The following is a 16,966-nucleotide window of genomic DNA, read 5'->3' as shown; positions in this document are numbered from 1 at the left end:
GGCTCGAAGTCGGCTCTTCAAAATCACTGACCTTCTTCGGATGCCACGTATGCAAGGTGTGTCCCATTACCCCCGCGATGAGCATGACCCACCCGTCTTTACTTCCCTCGCTGGCCAACGCCGATTGGCTCGCATCGAGTAGGTACTTTCGTAAATTCGTTCAAAACCAACTGGTATATATTTATCCCACCTCTGCCGCCTATAAATTGAGAACACCCCCCCCTTCTTCTCCCAAACGAAGGCAAAGTTTGTAACCGTAGGCAGAGAGAGAGAGAGAGAGAGAGAGAGAGAGAGAGCGAAGAGCTCTGAGAGTGAGACAAAGCAGCAAAAAAATAGAGGTTAACCAGAAAATCAACCCTCAATTCTCCCACCGATTCCTCTCATTTTACAGACATTTACGTTTTCTTCTGTTTTCCTTGTTTGTTTACCTATCGAAGTTGATTTAAATGAGTCGTTTAGGGTTTAAATCGGTGGTATATCACGGCGACTTGTGCTTGGGAGAGCTGGACGCTATTCCGGTCAAGGACCAGAATTTCCAGTTCCCGAATCACGAGATTCGTATCCACCACATATCGCCACAGAGTGAACGATGCCCTCCGCTCTCAATTCTCCAAACGATTTCTTCGTTTTCCGTTCGGTGCAAGCTCGAGTCGTCCTCGCCGGTCGAACAGTCCCATCTGATCACTCTCCACGCTTCCTGCTTCTACGAATTCAAGGTCCCCCACTCAATCTGCTTCATTTACCATTTTCTTTCCCTGTTGAGAATTTTTTTTTCATAAAGCGATTTCCTTTTATTATTTTGTCACCGAGAATGTAGCAAAAGTTTGAATAATATGATTTCTGAGTGTTGATTTGTTAGAACCTTTACTTAATGGACCTATTACAATCACTCTTTGATTACCTAAATCCGGTTTTATGTTATACATTTTTAGAAACTGGAAACTGTAAATACTGGAAATCAAATAAATATATGCTCTATGTTCTAGATTACTTTTTGAAAACTAAACCGAGTTTTGGAAATTTTTTGGTTTGGTTATATAGACGGCGGTGGTATTGATTGGAGACGAAGAGATTCACTTGGTTGCAATGCCAAGTAAGCAGAAGAAGTTTCCGTGCTTTTGGTGCTATGCGGTTCCTGCAGGTCTGTATGACGCGAGCTTAGGAATGCTAAATTTACGTTGTCTGGCAATCGTATTTGATCTCGACGAGACGCTCATTGTTGCGAACACCATGAAGTCGTTCGAGGATAGAATTGAGGCTATTCGAAGTTGGATTGTACGCGAGAATGATTCGTTGCGTGCGTCAGTAATGACTGCCGAAATGAAGCGGTACATAGATGATCGAGCGCTATTGAAGCAGTACACAGAGAACGACACCGTGGTAGATAATAACGGGAAGCTATTTAATGCTCAATTGGAGGAGGTTCCACCGCTATCCGATAACCATGAAAGAGTTGTTCGGCCAGTAATTAGATTGCAAGAAAAGAATATTGTCCTCACTCGTATCAATCCTGATGTAAGATGATCTCTTTCACTCTATTTGTTTGTTCCTATATGGTTTTTTCATATAGCGAGATGATTGATATTTCATAGAAAAGGAGCTTTCCTTATTGCAATACTAGATCCCTACGCATTATTTAATATTTATAATATTCTTTTTACCTATAAAAAAGAAGATCCCTATGCATAGAAAAGGAGCTTTCCTTATTGCAATACTAGATCCCTATTCATTATTTAATATTAATAATATTCTTTTTACTGATAAAAAAAGAAGAAGATCACTATGCACTACGAAATTTTGCTAGCCAAGGAGTTGTTAGCCAAGGAGTTAAGAGCTTTTGCTGTAATGACACCATTTTTACGTATTACAATGTGTTGGGAAACCCAAATAAGCATTTACATGGTATCTGCTGGATGATATGGGAGTTTGGACAGGCCAAGCTTCTTGCGGTAGCACATGGTGGTTTTAACTGTATTTATGCTGTCTCTATCACCACTCTGTTTGCCAGGTTTCTAGTTTGGCTAGAACATCTTTTGCTATTAGGAAAACTTGGGAACCTGTATAGTATGACTAATACTAATCCAGTGATGTAGAAGTTATGGATAGGAAGTTAATAGGAAGTCAACCTTTAATATGTTTATGGCACGTTGATATGGTTGTTTTTATACTTTCTGAAATGTAATATTTTCCTTTCCTAAGGACTGGTTGTTTTTTTCCTTTGGTAGATTCGTGATACCAGTGTGCTTGTGAGGTTACGACCTGCGTGGGAGGACCTGAGAAGTTATTTAACTGCAAAAGGAAGGAAACGGTTTGAAGTTTATGTGTGTACAATGGCAGAAAGAGATTATGCCCTGGAAATGTGGAGGCTTCTTGACCCGGAGGCACATCTTATAGATTCAAAGCAACTTTTGGACCGTGTTATCTGTGTCAAATCAGGCAAGCGTTGATATCGTCTCGAGAACATTACTTTTGGAATCTTCATATTTTGTGATACCTGTTTTTTTTTCTCATTTTTTCCCCATCAAAAAATATATTGTGATACATGTTGGGATGTTTAATTATCGAACATTGTTCTTCTGTTTTCACAATTTTGCTAAATGAAGTTTTTTTTCTTTAGATTCTCAGCTTTGTCTCATGGTGGTCACCTCTTTTTAGACATTACATCAATATTTGACATTCCTTCCTTGGTTCTGACTGGGTAGGCTCCAGGAAATCTTTGCTAAATGTCTTCCAAGATGCCATGTGCCATCCAAAGATGGCAATGGTAATTGATGACCGTTCGAAAGTCTGGGAAGATAAGGACCAACCACGAGTTCATATGGTTCCAGCATTCACTCCTTATTATGCTCCTCAAGCAGAGGTACTAAATTATGTTTTTTTTAATATCTATATTTATTGAGAGAAGTTCTTTAATTTCCTTTCTTTTAAAATGTTATATTTGATTGATTGGTTGAGTTATTGATTTAATAGACCGCCCATGCTGTTCCAGTCCTCTGTGTAGCAAGAAATGTTGCATGCAATGTCAGAGGTTACTTTTTCAAGTAAGAGCAGTTACCTTGCAAGCTAATAGCATTTTATTTAACCATTCATTGATAACAATTGGCTTACAGTTGCAATTTTATATATGTAATGATTAAATTCAGAGAATTTGATGAGAATTTATTACGGAGAATCTCGGAGATCTTTTATGAGGACGAGGTGGTAAATTTACCTCCTGCTCCTGATGTCAGCAACTACATGATATCAGAGGTATTTCATTGATCTGATTCTCAACCCATTGATGAAACTCACCCATTTTTCTTTGTATGCTTTAGGTAGCTGTTAACAAGTATCCATTTTGTTCTTTTTAATTTTTATGATAAAATATTTTTGAATGCCAGGATGCTGGATTTGTACCAAATGGCAATACTAATGCTCCCATAAGCGAAGGAATGAATGGTCTTGAAGTTGAACGGAGATTAAACCCAATGGTAGGATTCTAGCATATTGGCAGATATGTATTTACCACTGAATCCTTGTATGTGTTAGCAATATGAGTACAAAATAATCATTTAGTATAGCTTTTGATTGGCTGTCGCTATTCTTATGAAACTGTCTTCTCTGTTGCTGCTCTCTATGTACCCTAGCATAATGGAAGTTTGATAACTTAGTTTCATTTTCCATTCCCTTATGTTTTTTTCCAGGACGAGAAGTGTGCTAATGATTCAGCTACTCATTCATTGACAAATAGTTCTGAGTATAGACATGAGGCCCCTAAGCCACCTGTTGCAATCTTGCCGAATGCCATTGGCCCTGCATCTTCAAGAACAGTGATGCCTTCTCAGAGTATTTGCTTCCTTTATCCTAATAAATTTATGTACTTGCCTTAGTAAAATCTAAATGATTTTCTTTTAGCATTTCCTAGCTCCTAGTCTTTAGCTTGTATCTAGGTGTTTTCGCTTGTATACTTCATGTGTACTTGGACTAGGCATTACTTATAAAAAATAAATAAATTTATGTTTTTTAAAGTTTGATCTACAGCATTGACAATGTTTTCTTCTTGTCTTCTTATGTTATGCCTTCAATTACCTTGAAGAACCTGGTTTGCTTGGAGCTCCAGTTAGACGAGATTGTATCTCCTCTGATCGTGATTATGATATGAAGAGAGGACTCCTCACTATGAAGCATTGTCTAGATTCGAGGATTCAAAGCTCAGGTGAGCCCCCCCTTTTGTCAAGATTGCCTACACAATCAGGATCATTGATGCAGCCACAGGGAGGCTGGTTGATGGAAGATGATATTAGTCGAGGGCATTTAAATAGTCGACCTTCGGGATTTGCTCCTGAAGCTGATGCGCTAAAACCTGATAAGCAGTCTGCACATTTAAAGCCATTTTCACCTAGCACACCAGGATCTACTCCTACTGCTTTACCTTCACAAACATCCCAAGTGAAGGTTGAAGAGGTTTGTTCTGGATATCCCTCAAGCTTATATGAGAATTAATATCTAGTTTGACAATCTTTCTTACTGCAGAGAGCACTCTAAAACGTCTCTTGTCTTGCTTATATGTAGGCATGTGCTAGTTATGATATGCTAAAACAAAATCTTCCACCTGCCAGTCTGCCATCAGGTATGGGAGCTAGCAAAATCATGTGTTCACATTGTCCATCAAGCAAGGTTAACTTTTGGTTCTCGATGTATGAAAACTTCCAAAGATATTACCTTATCATGCATTAATTTACTTTTTAGCTACTACCCATCGCATATCTTTCCTTTTGACCATAAAATTTTTCAATGTACCATCCATCTGCTTCTTTTTTGGGGACTTTTTTTACATGCCAGTTTGCTACTAATGAATTATTTCATGGATGGTTTCTCAGTTTTCCATATTTTACTTTTGTTTGTTATTTCATCGTTTTTAATGCTTAAACTTCACTTTATGCTTCTGTGCTGCATTATCTAAATATTTTAGAAATTTAACCTATTGTCTTTTTAATGTTTTCGCATTTGATTTTGTCCTGCATTAACATCAGAGGGGCGGGAGGGTCAATCTGATCTTTTAGGGCTTGTTTGGGGAAGTGAGATGATCTCATCTCAAAACTTCTCATAATTTCCTTCCCAAACATCACTCAAACACAAACATTTTCAATTTCAAATCTTCAACTTTTTCATCTAATCATTACCTAATTATTATAACTTTCCCAAACTTAAAAAAAAAACACAAAAAACGAAACTACTTTTTCAAATATCAAAACAAAACTAATATTAAAAAATAATATTCTAACAATATTTTAACTTGATAATATTTTATTCAAATTTTTCTCTCTCATTTTTCAAAACCCAATAAAATATCTTAACTCAAGTCATTTCACTACTATTCACAGAATTTTCATAACATCTCACTTCCCAAACGAGCCCTACAATCTTTATAGCCTTTTCTGTAAACGACAAGTTTGAATAAAACATTATGGATGATGCCCTGTGTACAATGGTTAACACATGTTTGTATTGTCGATTTGCTGATTGAGGTTTCTTGCAGAGGTTGCTGTATCTCAAAATCAGGTGTCTACTAGCAGAGATATTCAAACTGAAGCTGGAAAATCAAACATGCTACCTTCTCCTTTATCTATTGGAGTACTGCAAGAGATTGGACGAAGATGCAACTCCAAGGTACAAATGCATTCTGGCTTTACCAGGGATACATTGCTCCCTTTTTTCTTCTCCTTTTCGGTGCTATTCACCACATTCTATCCTACCATGCAGGTCGAGTTCAGGTCTGTTGTCAGCACCAGTAAGGATTTGCAATTTTCTGTTGAGGTCAGTGAAACCATGTTTCCTTGCTGAAACTTATTTCGATTCTGTACTAAGAAGTGTATAAATACATATATATTATTTCATTGATGTGTATTATAAGGTGACAAATTGAAATGTAGGCAATGGTAACAGATTCTATTTCTTGTTTTTGCATTCACAAATACGCGACTCAACTCAACTATCTTTTAGTTCCAACTACGTGGTTAGCTGCAAAAATCTGTGTCCTCCCTCCTTTTTTATTTTAAATTAATTTTTTAATTTTTCTAAAACTTATGTAGGTCCAAGGAAACGTTACGTCTAGTATTTGGACTTGAAAAAACTCATGTTGTTGATCCATTGGTGCAGGTTTTGTTCACTGGTGAGAAGATAGGGGTTGGAATGGGCAAGACAAGGAAAGATGCTCAACAACAAGCTGCCGAAAATGCCCTTCACAGCTTAGCAGGTAAAACCATCTGCTTTTTCATTCTCTGCAGCAGTTTTCTTGGTTTAAGCTGCCTTTGACTTTATACTAGATATACTTTCTTAACAATGATTTCTTTTACTGAAATGTGTCCTTAGAAATTCTGGAGATTAGGCCTATGGATATCAATAAACATTCATATAACAATAAAAGTATAATTTAGTTCCATAATTTCTGTCTTTTTTTTTTGATAAGTAGAAATTTGTATACTTTAGTTAAGGAATAAGGAGTGAATGTTTTTTTTTTGATCAGTAAAAGATAGAAATTATATATATGAATGAAATATGCATAGTCCTTGTATACAGGAAGTATACATAAGAGCTCCTAAATACATTCTAAGAGCGGTAAATTAAAGACAAGAAATCCTGAATGTTATCCCCATGTCATACAATATTGGAAAACCAACACATTAGAGTATAATACACAACGGGATCATCTTCCAAACTGCTGCCACTTGATGACAGCCTTGCATCATTGGCCAACAACCCAACAAATCCATCACCCTCATAGGCATAACCCAAGCAACATCAGCCCTAAGAAAAATCTCATCCCACAACACCCTTGTTACCTCACAGTGTAGTAATAGATGGTCCACAGACTCTCCATTCTTCTTGCACATGTAACACCACTCCAACACCACACATCCTCTCTTTCTCAAGTTGTTCGTGGTCAATATCTTCCTAAGAGCAGCGCACCAAACAAAAAATGCTACTTTAGAAGGCACTCGAGACTTCCAAATATTCTTCCAAGGAAACGGAGTAATATCGAATTGTGTTGTCAAGATGCTATAATAGGCCTTAACTGTACCCATCTTGTGATTATTAGACCGTCACTTCAAACTATCTCGCTGTGTTAAAGTATTCTCCGTGTAATATAGTAAGCTGAAAAATTCTGAGACAATAGGTAATTCCCAGTCATGGAAATCCCAATTGAAAAGAATATTCCATTGGTACGCACCATGAGAGAATAAACGCACATCCGTCACTGATGCCTTCCTATTAACTGCAATACGGTATAAGGTCGGGAAAGCCCTTTCCAATGCGTGATCTCCACACCACACATGCCGCCAAAATCTGATATGGGTGCCCTCACCAACTACAAAACGGATTTGATTTGCAAAACATGGCCACCCCTTCCTTATATACTTCCATAAGCCCACACCATACCCCCCTCTCACTTCTTTAGAGCACCAGACACCCTAAGCGACACCATATCTAGCATCAATAATATTCTTCCACAATGCTCCCCTCTCCAAATAATATCTTCAAAGCCATTTTCCTAATAAAGCTTTATTAAAAGTTCTCAAGTTACACACTCCCAAGCCCTCATTCACAACTGAGGCACATACAGTCTTCCATCTTACCAGATGGAATTTCTTTTCCTCCCCCATGCCTTCCCATAAGAACGCCCTGAAGAGTTTCTCCACTCTGTTCACCACCCCTATAGGCATAGGAAACAAAGATAAAAAATATGTGGGGAGGTTAGTGAGAGTATTCTTGATAAGAGTGAGGCGGCCCCCTTTTGATAAATACACTCGTTTCCAGCCGGCCAACCTTCTCTACATCTTTTCCACTACCCCATCCCATATAGCTTTATTCTTGAATGTTGCTCCCAGCGGGAGGCCCAGATATTTCATTGGGAGAGAGGACACTTTACAATCCAGCAGGCTTGCCAAGCTTCGGATATTAGAGACTGCACCCACAGGGACCATCTCAGACTTGCCCAAATTCACCTTTAACCCCGACACTGCTTCAAAGCAAAGTAACAATACTCGTAAAGTTTTAATCTAGCTCCTATCCGCTTCACAAAAAACTAACGTATCATCTGCAAAAAGAAGATGTGAAATGATAGTAGGGCCACCAGAACCATTGCCCACCTGGAAAGTTGATAAGAAACCTCCCCCAACAACAGCCTGCACCATCCTACTTAAAGCTTCCATAACTATCACAAATAGAAGAGGAGATAAAGGATCTCCCTGTCGCAATCCCCGCGAACTATCAAAATAACCAGCAGGTGTGCCGTTAACCAAAACCGAGAACCGAACTGTAGAAATACAGTGTCGTATCCATGCAATCCACCTAACCCCAAAACCACATCTCCCAAGCAGGTATAAGAGAAAATCCCAATTCACGTGATCATATGCCTTCTCCATGTCAAGCTTGCACAGAACACCTGAATCTCCCTCCTGTAATCTGTAGTCCAAGCTCTCATTTACAATAAGTACGGAATCAAGAATTTGTCTTCTTCGAATAAATGCGTTTTGGGACTTAGAAATAATGCGTTCCAACACTGGGCTAAGCCGGTTAGCCAAAACCTTCGAGATAATCTTATAGATGCTACTAACCAGACTTATAGGCCGAAAGTCCTCAATCGCCAAAGCCCCGTGTTTCTTGGGAATGAGAGCAATAAAAGTCGCATAAAGGGATTTTTCAAACTTTTGGAGAGAGTGAAATTTCTTGTAAACCTGCATAACATCACATTTCACAATGTCCCAACAAGTTTGAAAAAAACCCATTGAAAAACCATCCGGCCCTGGCGCTTTGTTCTTCGCAAGGCCAGATATGACCTTATAAATCTCTTCTTCAACAAAAGGTCTCTCCAAAACACTGACACTCTGCACATCAATTGCCTCAAAATGCAAAGTATCAAGTCTCGGCCTCCAGGAATCCGATTCTGTGAGAAGAGTCTCATAGTACTGTACTATATGGTTTTCAATCTCATGATGAGAAGATAACACCTGAGAACCTGATTGGAGTGACTCAATGGCATTGTTACGCCGATGTGAATTAGTCACTTTGTGAAAAAATTTCGTACACCTATCACCTTCTTTTAACCAAAGGGTCCTGGATTTTTGACGCCATGAAGTCTCCTCTGACAATAGAACCCTCTCCAAGTTTGTCATAACCATGCCCTTCCTCAATAACATCTTCTCCGAATTATCTTCCAAGAGTTCTTTATCCTCTATGTCTTGCAGTTCCTCCAACAATGTACTCTTCTGATTATCAATGTGACCAAAAACCTCAAAGTTCCACTTCTTTAAGTCTTGTTTCAATACCTTCAACTTGCCTGCCAGAATGTAACTTGGAGTACCACTAATCTGATATGAAGACCACCACCCATGTACCATCTCTACAAACCCATCCGCTGCAAGTCATATGTTTTTAAACTTGAAATACTGACGCCCTCTGTGAATACCCCCACAATCCAAAAGGATAGGAAAGTGATCTGAGCTAACTCGAGCTAGTCGTTTCTGACTTACTTCCGGATATTTATCTTCCCACGAAGGAGATACAAGGAATCTATCCAATCTCGACCAAACCTGCCCATTTGACCAGGTATTCTCACCCCCTACCAGAGGGATATCTATGAGGTCCAAATCAAAGATGAACTCACTAAATTCATCCATAGCTATGGTATGTCGATAGTGCCCTGAACGCTCACTAGGGAAGCGAATAGTGTTAAAATCACCCCCATACACCACGGCACATCCCATACTGAATAAATACCCGCCAACTCCTCCCACAAACTTCTCGTCTCTATCCACATTAGGACCATATTAGCCTGCAAATGCCCATTCCCATCCATCCACCACATTTTTAAAAAAAGTCGCAACCGAGAACTCTCCAATACATTCCTCAATCAACTCAACCACTCTTTTATCCCACATAATTAGCACTCCACCTGAGGCTCCCAAAGAGGCCAAATAAGTCCAACCAACATACGAGCACCCTCATAAACTTCTCACAATTTTCGTATCAATGCATTGCAACTTTGTTTTTTGAAAACACACCACATCACACTTTCACATCCGCAATAATGATTTAATACGAAGGCGTTTATTACGATCATTGAGCCCCGAACGTTCCAAGATAAAATCTTAGGTTTCATAACAAAACTATATTGCCCCTCCCTCTCGATCTATCCCTTCCGCTACTCCCTTCTTTCACATCATAATTAATGGAGCAAGTTAGCTTTTTGAGTTCTCTATCCCTCTTTGAGGCTGACTTCGAATGGCTATCCTCAAGTGCTACAAGGAGAGCCTTAAATTGTTCTTCATAGCCTCCAAACGAAATCCCAATAATAGCTTGAATCTCTTCAACTTTCTTGAAAACCCACTTTGATGAACTACTCCCATAGATGGGGGGGAGTGTACACAAAGGAGTTAGAATGACCCCCTCCTCGCCAATGCTGGCAGGAGTAAAAAAATCCAAGTCCGAGCCACACACTGATTCTGGTTCCCCACTAGCAGGAACTAAAGATTTTAATCCTACAGACCCTCCCCCAGACTTATTCTCCTCAAAGGAGACCATCTCCATTGATTGAGAGTCACTTGGAGACCTCAGTATCGAGGGACCATACTCCGACAACACTGACTGCACAGGATTCACCCCAGGGCCTCCATCCACTACAGACGGCATAAACTGTGACTTCTCCAAACACAGCCCACGAATCAGCGACATGTATTCACACAAAAGCCCCTCCTCTGCCGGCGAGACTACACACCCAGCCTCTGGGCCTTCAAACGCCACGCACGACTGAGTCTGTGCATTCCCCGTCGGTAGCCCCCCTAACGACGACGGAAAAACGACTCTCGAGGTCTTTGGATCCATTTCGCCGTCCTCCAACTCCTCCCACCGGAATATTGGCTCACCAGAGTGCTCGCTCGAGGCCGTTGGCAGTTTCTGTGTCGGTGGATCAACCGACAGGGCGCATATCGGCGCCATCGGAGGACGAGGAGGACAACTCAGCCCCTGGGCCGAAATATCGGCCTGCGTCTGTTTTGCCCTCCAGCCTTTCTTTGGGCCTACAACCTGGCCCATCTCAAGGCCCATCGAGACAGCCTGCTCCACCTGCCCTCTTCCCACATCCATAACCATTTGGCCCGAAACAAGGCCCAAATCCCGCCCTTCAGTGAAGCCTGCATCACAGCCCATGCCCAAACTCAGCATCTCTTTACCCTTAACGCTGCGTTTCAGCTAGTCTATTTCATCTAATAACATACCCACTTTTTTCTCCATGTCACCCAGCACTCTTAAGATATTTTCCTCCTTTGACCCCAACAGTACATAGCCCTCTCCACCACTTTGCTGCACGATCTCTGTACTGTTCACTCCTGGCACCACAACGCTCACATCTTGCTGTACCTGCTGTGCTTGGAGCACCTTACTGTACGACAGTGCACCAGCTGCCCTCCACGATGGAGCGCCACCATCACTCTTCAAAACACCACCACCTTTAGCTACTCTGTTTCTCACACTCGAAACAGAGGGAGGGGGACTGAGCTCCTTCAATGTAAATCCAAAATTCCTCCATCCCTCCCCCTTCCTTCCTTCCGGCACCACTAGCAGCCCTCTCTTCTTTTCATGCCCAAACTCTGAGATGAAAATAAAGCTGCCATTGTTATTGCATCCCTTCCTCACCATTAACACATTATTTCCTTTTCTACGAGTTCTCAAGAACTCTGAAGAAACCAGTGACTCTGCACATTCCTTTACCATTAAACCCAACCACTCCAGAGCTTCATGATCCACAGAAATGTATTTCACCACTCGGCGACCACTCTCTGTGATCCTCCACCACCTTTCATTCTCCTTTCTGAACTCCAAATCCTTCTGTTTAATAACTACCTCTCTGCACAGCCCCATGAAAACCAACCAACACACTGACTCAACCTGGACTAATGCACTAATCTCCACAAGGAGATGTAGTCATTGACACACCACAACCAACCAGTAGTAAAAACAAAGAAAAGAAGAGATGTATGGAGAGAAAATTTTTAGGAGAGAGAAACTTTGACAGTTTAGAATCAGATAAGGAGTGTGAATGTATTGGTGAGATAAAGAAGAGGAGCTTGATTGGTGAGAGAATCTATGTCGTATCTTTTTATTGGGTGTTGGGTGAGAGGTGAGGGGTAGCTGGTTCTTTTAGAAGCAAGGCTGTGTTTGTATGTCTCCTACTGTTGGTGTTTTTGGGATATGGCATGCCTCCTTTTTGTTGGTTTGTAGAGAAGTAGAATAAACTTGTAATCTTTCAGTATTCTGGTGTACAAGGAAGTTGATGTCATTTTTTTGCATTTGATTTTGATTATTGAGTAGTGACATCCTTCTCAGCACTCATGCCATTTGATTCTGGCTATTGGATAATGGCATCATAAATGCAACGCTTCTGAATTAATATTTTTTCCCCATGAATTGCAGAAAAATATGTAGCATACATTGCACCTCGAACTGGGGCCGTGGACACAGATTTTGACAAGCTTTCTCTTGGGAATGAAAATGGATTTCTATGGGATATCTTCAGTCCTGGAGCGGATGAATCCCCAAGAGAAGATGGGTTGCCTAAAGAAAGCACTTCTGAGGTGGGAATTTCTGATGATGCCCTACCATATTTGATTTGATTACATAGGTGATGCTTGGATAAAGGGTATGTAGGCAAGAATTTTCCAGATGAGGGGTATTGGTTACATGGAGAGAAACCGTTCCTTTTTTGGATTTTGCATTGCACCCAGATGTGAGAGCTAAAATCACTGAAAGGGAAGTGAGCTGGCTTAATGTCTGCTATTGCTGCCTTACCCAGGCTTCAATATATCTAAATAAAGAGGTAAGGGCTTGGTGGTCGGTCCCCAGTCTCTACCCATTATCCAAGTACTCCCTTGTAGTCAATTCAGCTATTTTATATTTATATCTTAAGATTTCATTGAACATTCATCTTGTTCACTTGGTATTTGCATGAATTCATGATAATCTTTTAATTTCTGTAATTGAAAAAGACATCCTACTGAGTTTTGCTTGCAAGTACTGGTCTGTGATTTATGGACTTGGACGGTGGGGTCATGACTTAGCTTGGTCATAGGCTTACAGATACCAGAAGTTTTAGAAATATAGAAAACCACGAATCTGACATTAATTTAGAAGAAAATGTATGATTTTGATAATAAAAATGAATGGAACCTACTTCACAAAACAATTAGAATTATGCCTGGAATGATTCACATGGCATCATCAAATGATACAATACTCGAAAAGTAATATACTTTATCATTCAATTTCATATATTATTATGAATAATTATTTTATTGTTTACATGTTGCGCATTATTCTGATAATCAAATTCATCACCTTCTTTCTGAAACTTGTTTTGTGTCCAGGTGGACACTAAGTATGGTGTCCTCTTGTCTGATCAGCCAATTTTTCAATAGACCAAGTGATGGTCCTCAAACATTAAACAGACTTCTTTTTTGGAAGAACGAAAACCATTGATGTATAGTGCAGTTAGTCTTAAGAGTTTTTGTCATGGAAGACCTGCTTTAATCCTCTGTACTTGATGGCAATGCTTTTCAGGCCAGTGAAAGTGAACCTGGGTGTCCTTCGAATGTATTAAATCAGCAAGTGCAAAAGCGTGCCAATTCCCCAAGGTATCATAAGACAAAGGGTTTATTTGTTTTCTTTCAATATTAAGTTATGCCTGAGTAAAGAGAAGGGCGTGGGAGGGTGCATTTCTTACTGAGTGTTCCAGGGGTGGAGTATCCAGGAAGGGATAGTTTCCTGCTGATTCATGATATTACCTATGATTTTTTTGACTGAATTTCAAGCAATTATTTTATGAATTTTTCTGTAAATGATGTTGATTGATTTGCTTGGATGGATTTGTCTTAACTCAAAAAACAACAGTTATGTGGAATATGATGCTCTGTGCTTATTAATGGGCTCTCTGGAGAGGAAGGAGGGGGCAGAATAGATGGTTGTTTGAGGGTCTAGAGCTTGGTTATGGATGTTATAAATATAATATTATTTTATTTTACTATCAATGTTGTATTTTTGGGTTCTTATTTGTAAAATGTCTCTGGATCATTCGACTTTCATAGAGCATGGTTTCCTGCATACATTTTATTGTTTGTTTGCTGGATGTCGGTAAGGCACAAAATGTGGGGTGCATCATGTAAGTGTTGATATATTCTAAGTTCTAGGCTTCCTGTAAAAGAAAAAAATGGAGGGGTGTTTGAAAGTTGGTAGGTTTCTTTGAAGTGTTAAACAGTCACGTCCATCTCGCCCCGCAAACCTTTCGCTAGAGTTGTCATGTCTTTTTGGCGGTGCTGCTTATTTTTGTCCAAGGTGCTATTGCAGTACTTGCATATTCTTCCTTTGTACTAACTTCGTTTTCATGAAATTTTCGTCTTTTATCTATTCATTCTATTTTGTTTCACTCTGTGCTTGAATGTAGATGCACATTTGTATTGGGTTCAACAGGGAGGCTATAATCAATCTTGAGTGTGTTATAATTCAAGCGCATGTTTTAAACAATGCCTTTAATTCAAGTGCCAATATGGCTGTGCTATGGATTTCTTTTATTTTGGTTATTCCATCCTCCAGGTTGCCGACTTCTATTTCTAGTAAACGATCAAAGGACGAGGTATTTCGTGGTCCACAGAGCCTACCATCCTTTCGACAACAGAAGAATGGGCGTCCTATATCATGAGAAACCATAAGATGGGAGCATATTTTGGACAAAAGGTTATTAAGCTCTAAAGGTATGTATGCATTTTATATAGTTCAAGCATCTCTTTTGCCCGTGCGTTAGCTGATGCTGAGGTGAAAAATTCTTGAAATTAAATGTGCTTGCAAAGGTGGGCTCCATTTTTTTTTTTTTTTTTGCGTGATGCCCTACATTTTCATGTTTATTTAGTGGATATTAAATCAATGGAGAATTATTTTTATATAGGCTTCCCAAGTAACATCACAATTGAAATTATTTTGTTGCCCCAATGTTCCGTTGATGGCTGATCTGTCTGGATTTCCTTTCTTTGGGGTATTAGAATTGCAAGGGTTACAATATATAATTGAAGTGTTATTTTTAAATGGGAATCTATCGCACGATACAACACATCTTTATCATAAAAATAACAAATCCGATGATACAAAATCTGAATATAGATTGAATTATGCGATACACATTATGTTTGATTATATCACTCTGTTAACTTCTGTTTTTCCATGAAGATTTCATGGTTTCTTTCAATATTTTTTCCAGTATGTATCAGTAATATATTTGTTCAAATGTGTCCTTGGTTACACATCGGATTTTTAACTGATATGAACAGGAAAAATAAATTAAATAAGAGAAAATTTTTAAGTCAGATGAATTTATCATTTTAATTGTGTATTTGGATGCTTTTTAACTGAAACACTACCTGATACCAGACTTTAGAATGTTGCTTCTTATATAAAAGGATCATCTAGATAAAAATATTCTATATTTTTATTGATGATATACACAAATTATAATACATTTGTCTTCAAGGTGTCAGTAAGATATATGTGATACTTTAAAATTAAAAAAATGTGAAAGCATCACAAACATATAAAGATTTAAAATTTTGAAGTTATGATTTATTGTTGCTCGATTGAGTATTACAAATAATATCAAGTGGTCAATAAGAGTTTGCCTATAAAAAAGTATTGTAAGAGTTACTTTATGTGGCTATTCTTTCTCGGACTAGTCTAAGTTCGGGCATGAATCATAAAGGATATTTATCCTTGATGCTAGGATACCCTATAATGTGTAGGTAGATCAATATAAGCCCTAGATTTGTAGGGGTCTGTAATGTTGGGAAGTGATTGAGAAGGGACCTTTTGTGGGTTGCCACCACTCCATTGAATTTTAGGAGACCTCACCCAGATATATATTTGCATTGAACTTCCTTTTTTCTTCTTGTTGACGTGAATTCATGGTTCCAAAAAATGATTCGGTTAAGACCGATTCAGTTTATTTAACTTAAATTAATTAGAAATTACCATATATTTTCATGAACTTGTAGTAGCTAAGGTATTATCTTCTTTGTAAATAAGGTTATTCGAGGGCCAAAAAGAAACGAGCAAGTTTCAGGTCAGATTATAATTATATTCTCATTGAAATTAGTTAATGAATTCATAAGTTGAACTCTTATACACATGGTTTAAACGCTCCAATTGCATTGTGTGTGTGTGTATATATATATATATATATACACATATATATATATATTTTATTAACCCTTTAATCAATTTAAATTTGTCTTGAATCACCCAATTTCAATAAATTGGTATTGCTGGATCCCCATTTTGTATTTAAAGAAGTATTAAAGAGTGAATGAACGCCAAATACAAGATAGCTGGCATATGTAGAGATTAGAGCAGCCAAATAGCGGGATGGGGGCCGGAAGGTGGCGAGAAGAGCATAGAGTTTCTGAACTAAACAGTTGCTACAAATATTTTCTCGAGGAAAGTATAGGTGGATGTTTAATATTTCCATAGCTCTGAATGGAGATAACGTTCAAGCTGGGTGCAAAGGTTTGGCTGATGTTCTGATTTTGGTGAAAGCAAAGACTAGATGAATTTGTATTTGCAGGAACAAATTAAGTTTAATGGACCAAATTAGAATATATGACGTGAGTTGAGCAACAGCTAAATTGGAATAATAAAGCTGGTTTTTCGATCGAGTTTTGCTACACAACCTCTACTATATTTCGCAGTTCACATTTTTTTAAATTTTTAAATTTTTTAATATATTTTTAAATTTTTTTTGAGTTTATTTTTTTAAATTATTTCAAATTTTTTATTCATATAATAAATATTTGATGAAAGAAAAAAATAATAAAAATTAAAAAAAAATGTGGAGTGTGGAGTGTTAGGAGGTTGGAAAGATTTATTCTTTTCTTTAATGAGTTTTGCTACACAA

At 38.6% G+C, this 16,966-nt stretch overlaps 1 protein-coding gene across 4 annotated transcripts; it reads left to right on the top strand.

Annotated features, from left to right (window-relative positions):
• Positions 1-228: 228 nt before the first annotated feature.
• Positions 229-16,111, top strand: LOC121264025 (RNA polymerase II C-terminal domain phosphatase-like 2). 4 transcript variants are annotated; one of them, XR_005940441.1, is made up of 16 exons: positions 229-716; positions 1,042-1,515; positions 2,226-2,436; positions 2,703-2,860; positions 2,971-3,041; positions 3,144-3,249; positions 3,381-3,470; positions 3,684-3,825; positions 4,076-4,443; positions 4,552-4,609; positions 5,519-5,649; positions 5,743-5,796; positions 6,139-6,235; positions 12,451-12,611; positions 12,762-12,853; positions 13,594-13,644. XR_005940441.1 is itself a non-coding variant. In XM_041167054.1 (16 exons), the coding sequence occupies exons 1-16, from the start codon at positions 447-449 to the stop codon at positions 14,726-14,728; spliced, it is 2,571 nt and encodes an 856-aa protein (XP_041022988.1). In that variant the 5' UTR covers positions 230-446; the 3' UTR covers positions 14,729-16,111. The 4 variants fall into 4 exon arrangements, 2 of the variants coding, with proteins under 2 accessions (XP_041022989.1, XP_041022988.1); XM_041167054.1 differs by lacking the exon at positions 12,762-12,853 and adding an exon at positions 14,623-16,111 and having other exon boundaries at positions 230-716; positions 13,594-13,667; XR_005940440.1 differs by having other exon boundaries at positions 12,451-12,853.
• Positions 16,112-16,966: the final 855 nt, after the last annotated feature.

This window comes from Juglans microcarpa x Juglans regia, chromosome 5D (genome assembly GCF_004785595.1).
Source record: "Juglans microcarpa x Juglans regia isolate MS1-56 chromosome 5D, Jm3101_v1.0, whole genome shotgun sequence".
Classification (NCBI taxonomy): Eukaryota; Viridiplantae; Streptophyta; class Magnoliopsida; order Fagales; family Juglandaceae; genus Juglans; species Juglans microcarpa x Juglans regia.
This window is presented reverse-complemented; position numbering and strand designations above follow the sequence as displayed.

What these genes read in the sequence shown, in the direction of transcription:
- LOC121264025 (XM_041167054.1), top strand. Translation starts at nt 447, where the DNA reads ATGAGTCGTTTAGGGTTTAAATCGGTGGTATATCACGGCGACTTGTGC. An exon ending in TGTTATCTGTGTCAAATCAG is followed by an intron (nt 2,437 to 2,702) that starts GCAAGCGTTGAT and finishes CTGACTGGGTAG; the next exon opens with GCTCCAGGAAATCTTTGCTA. An exon ending in GCAACTACATGATATCAGAG is followed by an intron (nt 3,250 to 3,380) that starts GTATTTCATTGA and finishes TTTGAATGCCAG; the next exon opens with GATGCTGGATTTGTACCAAA.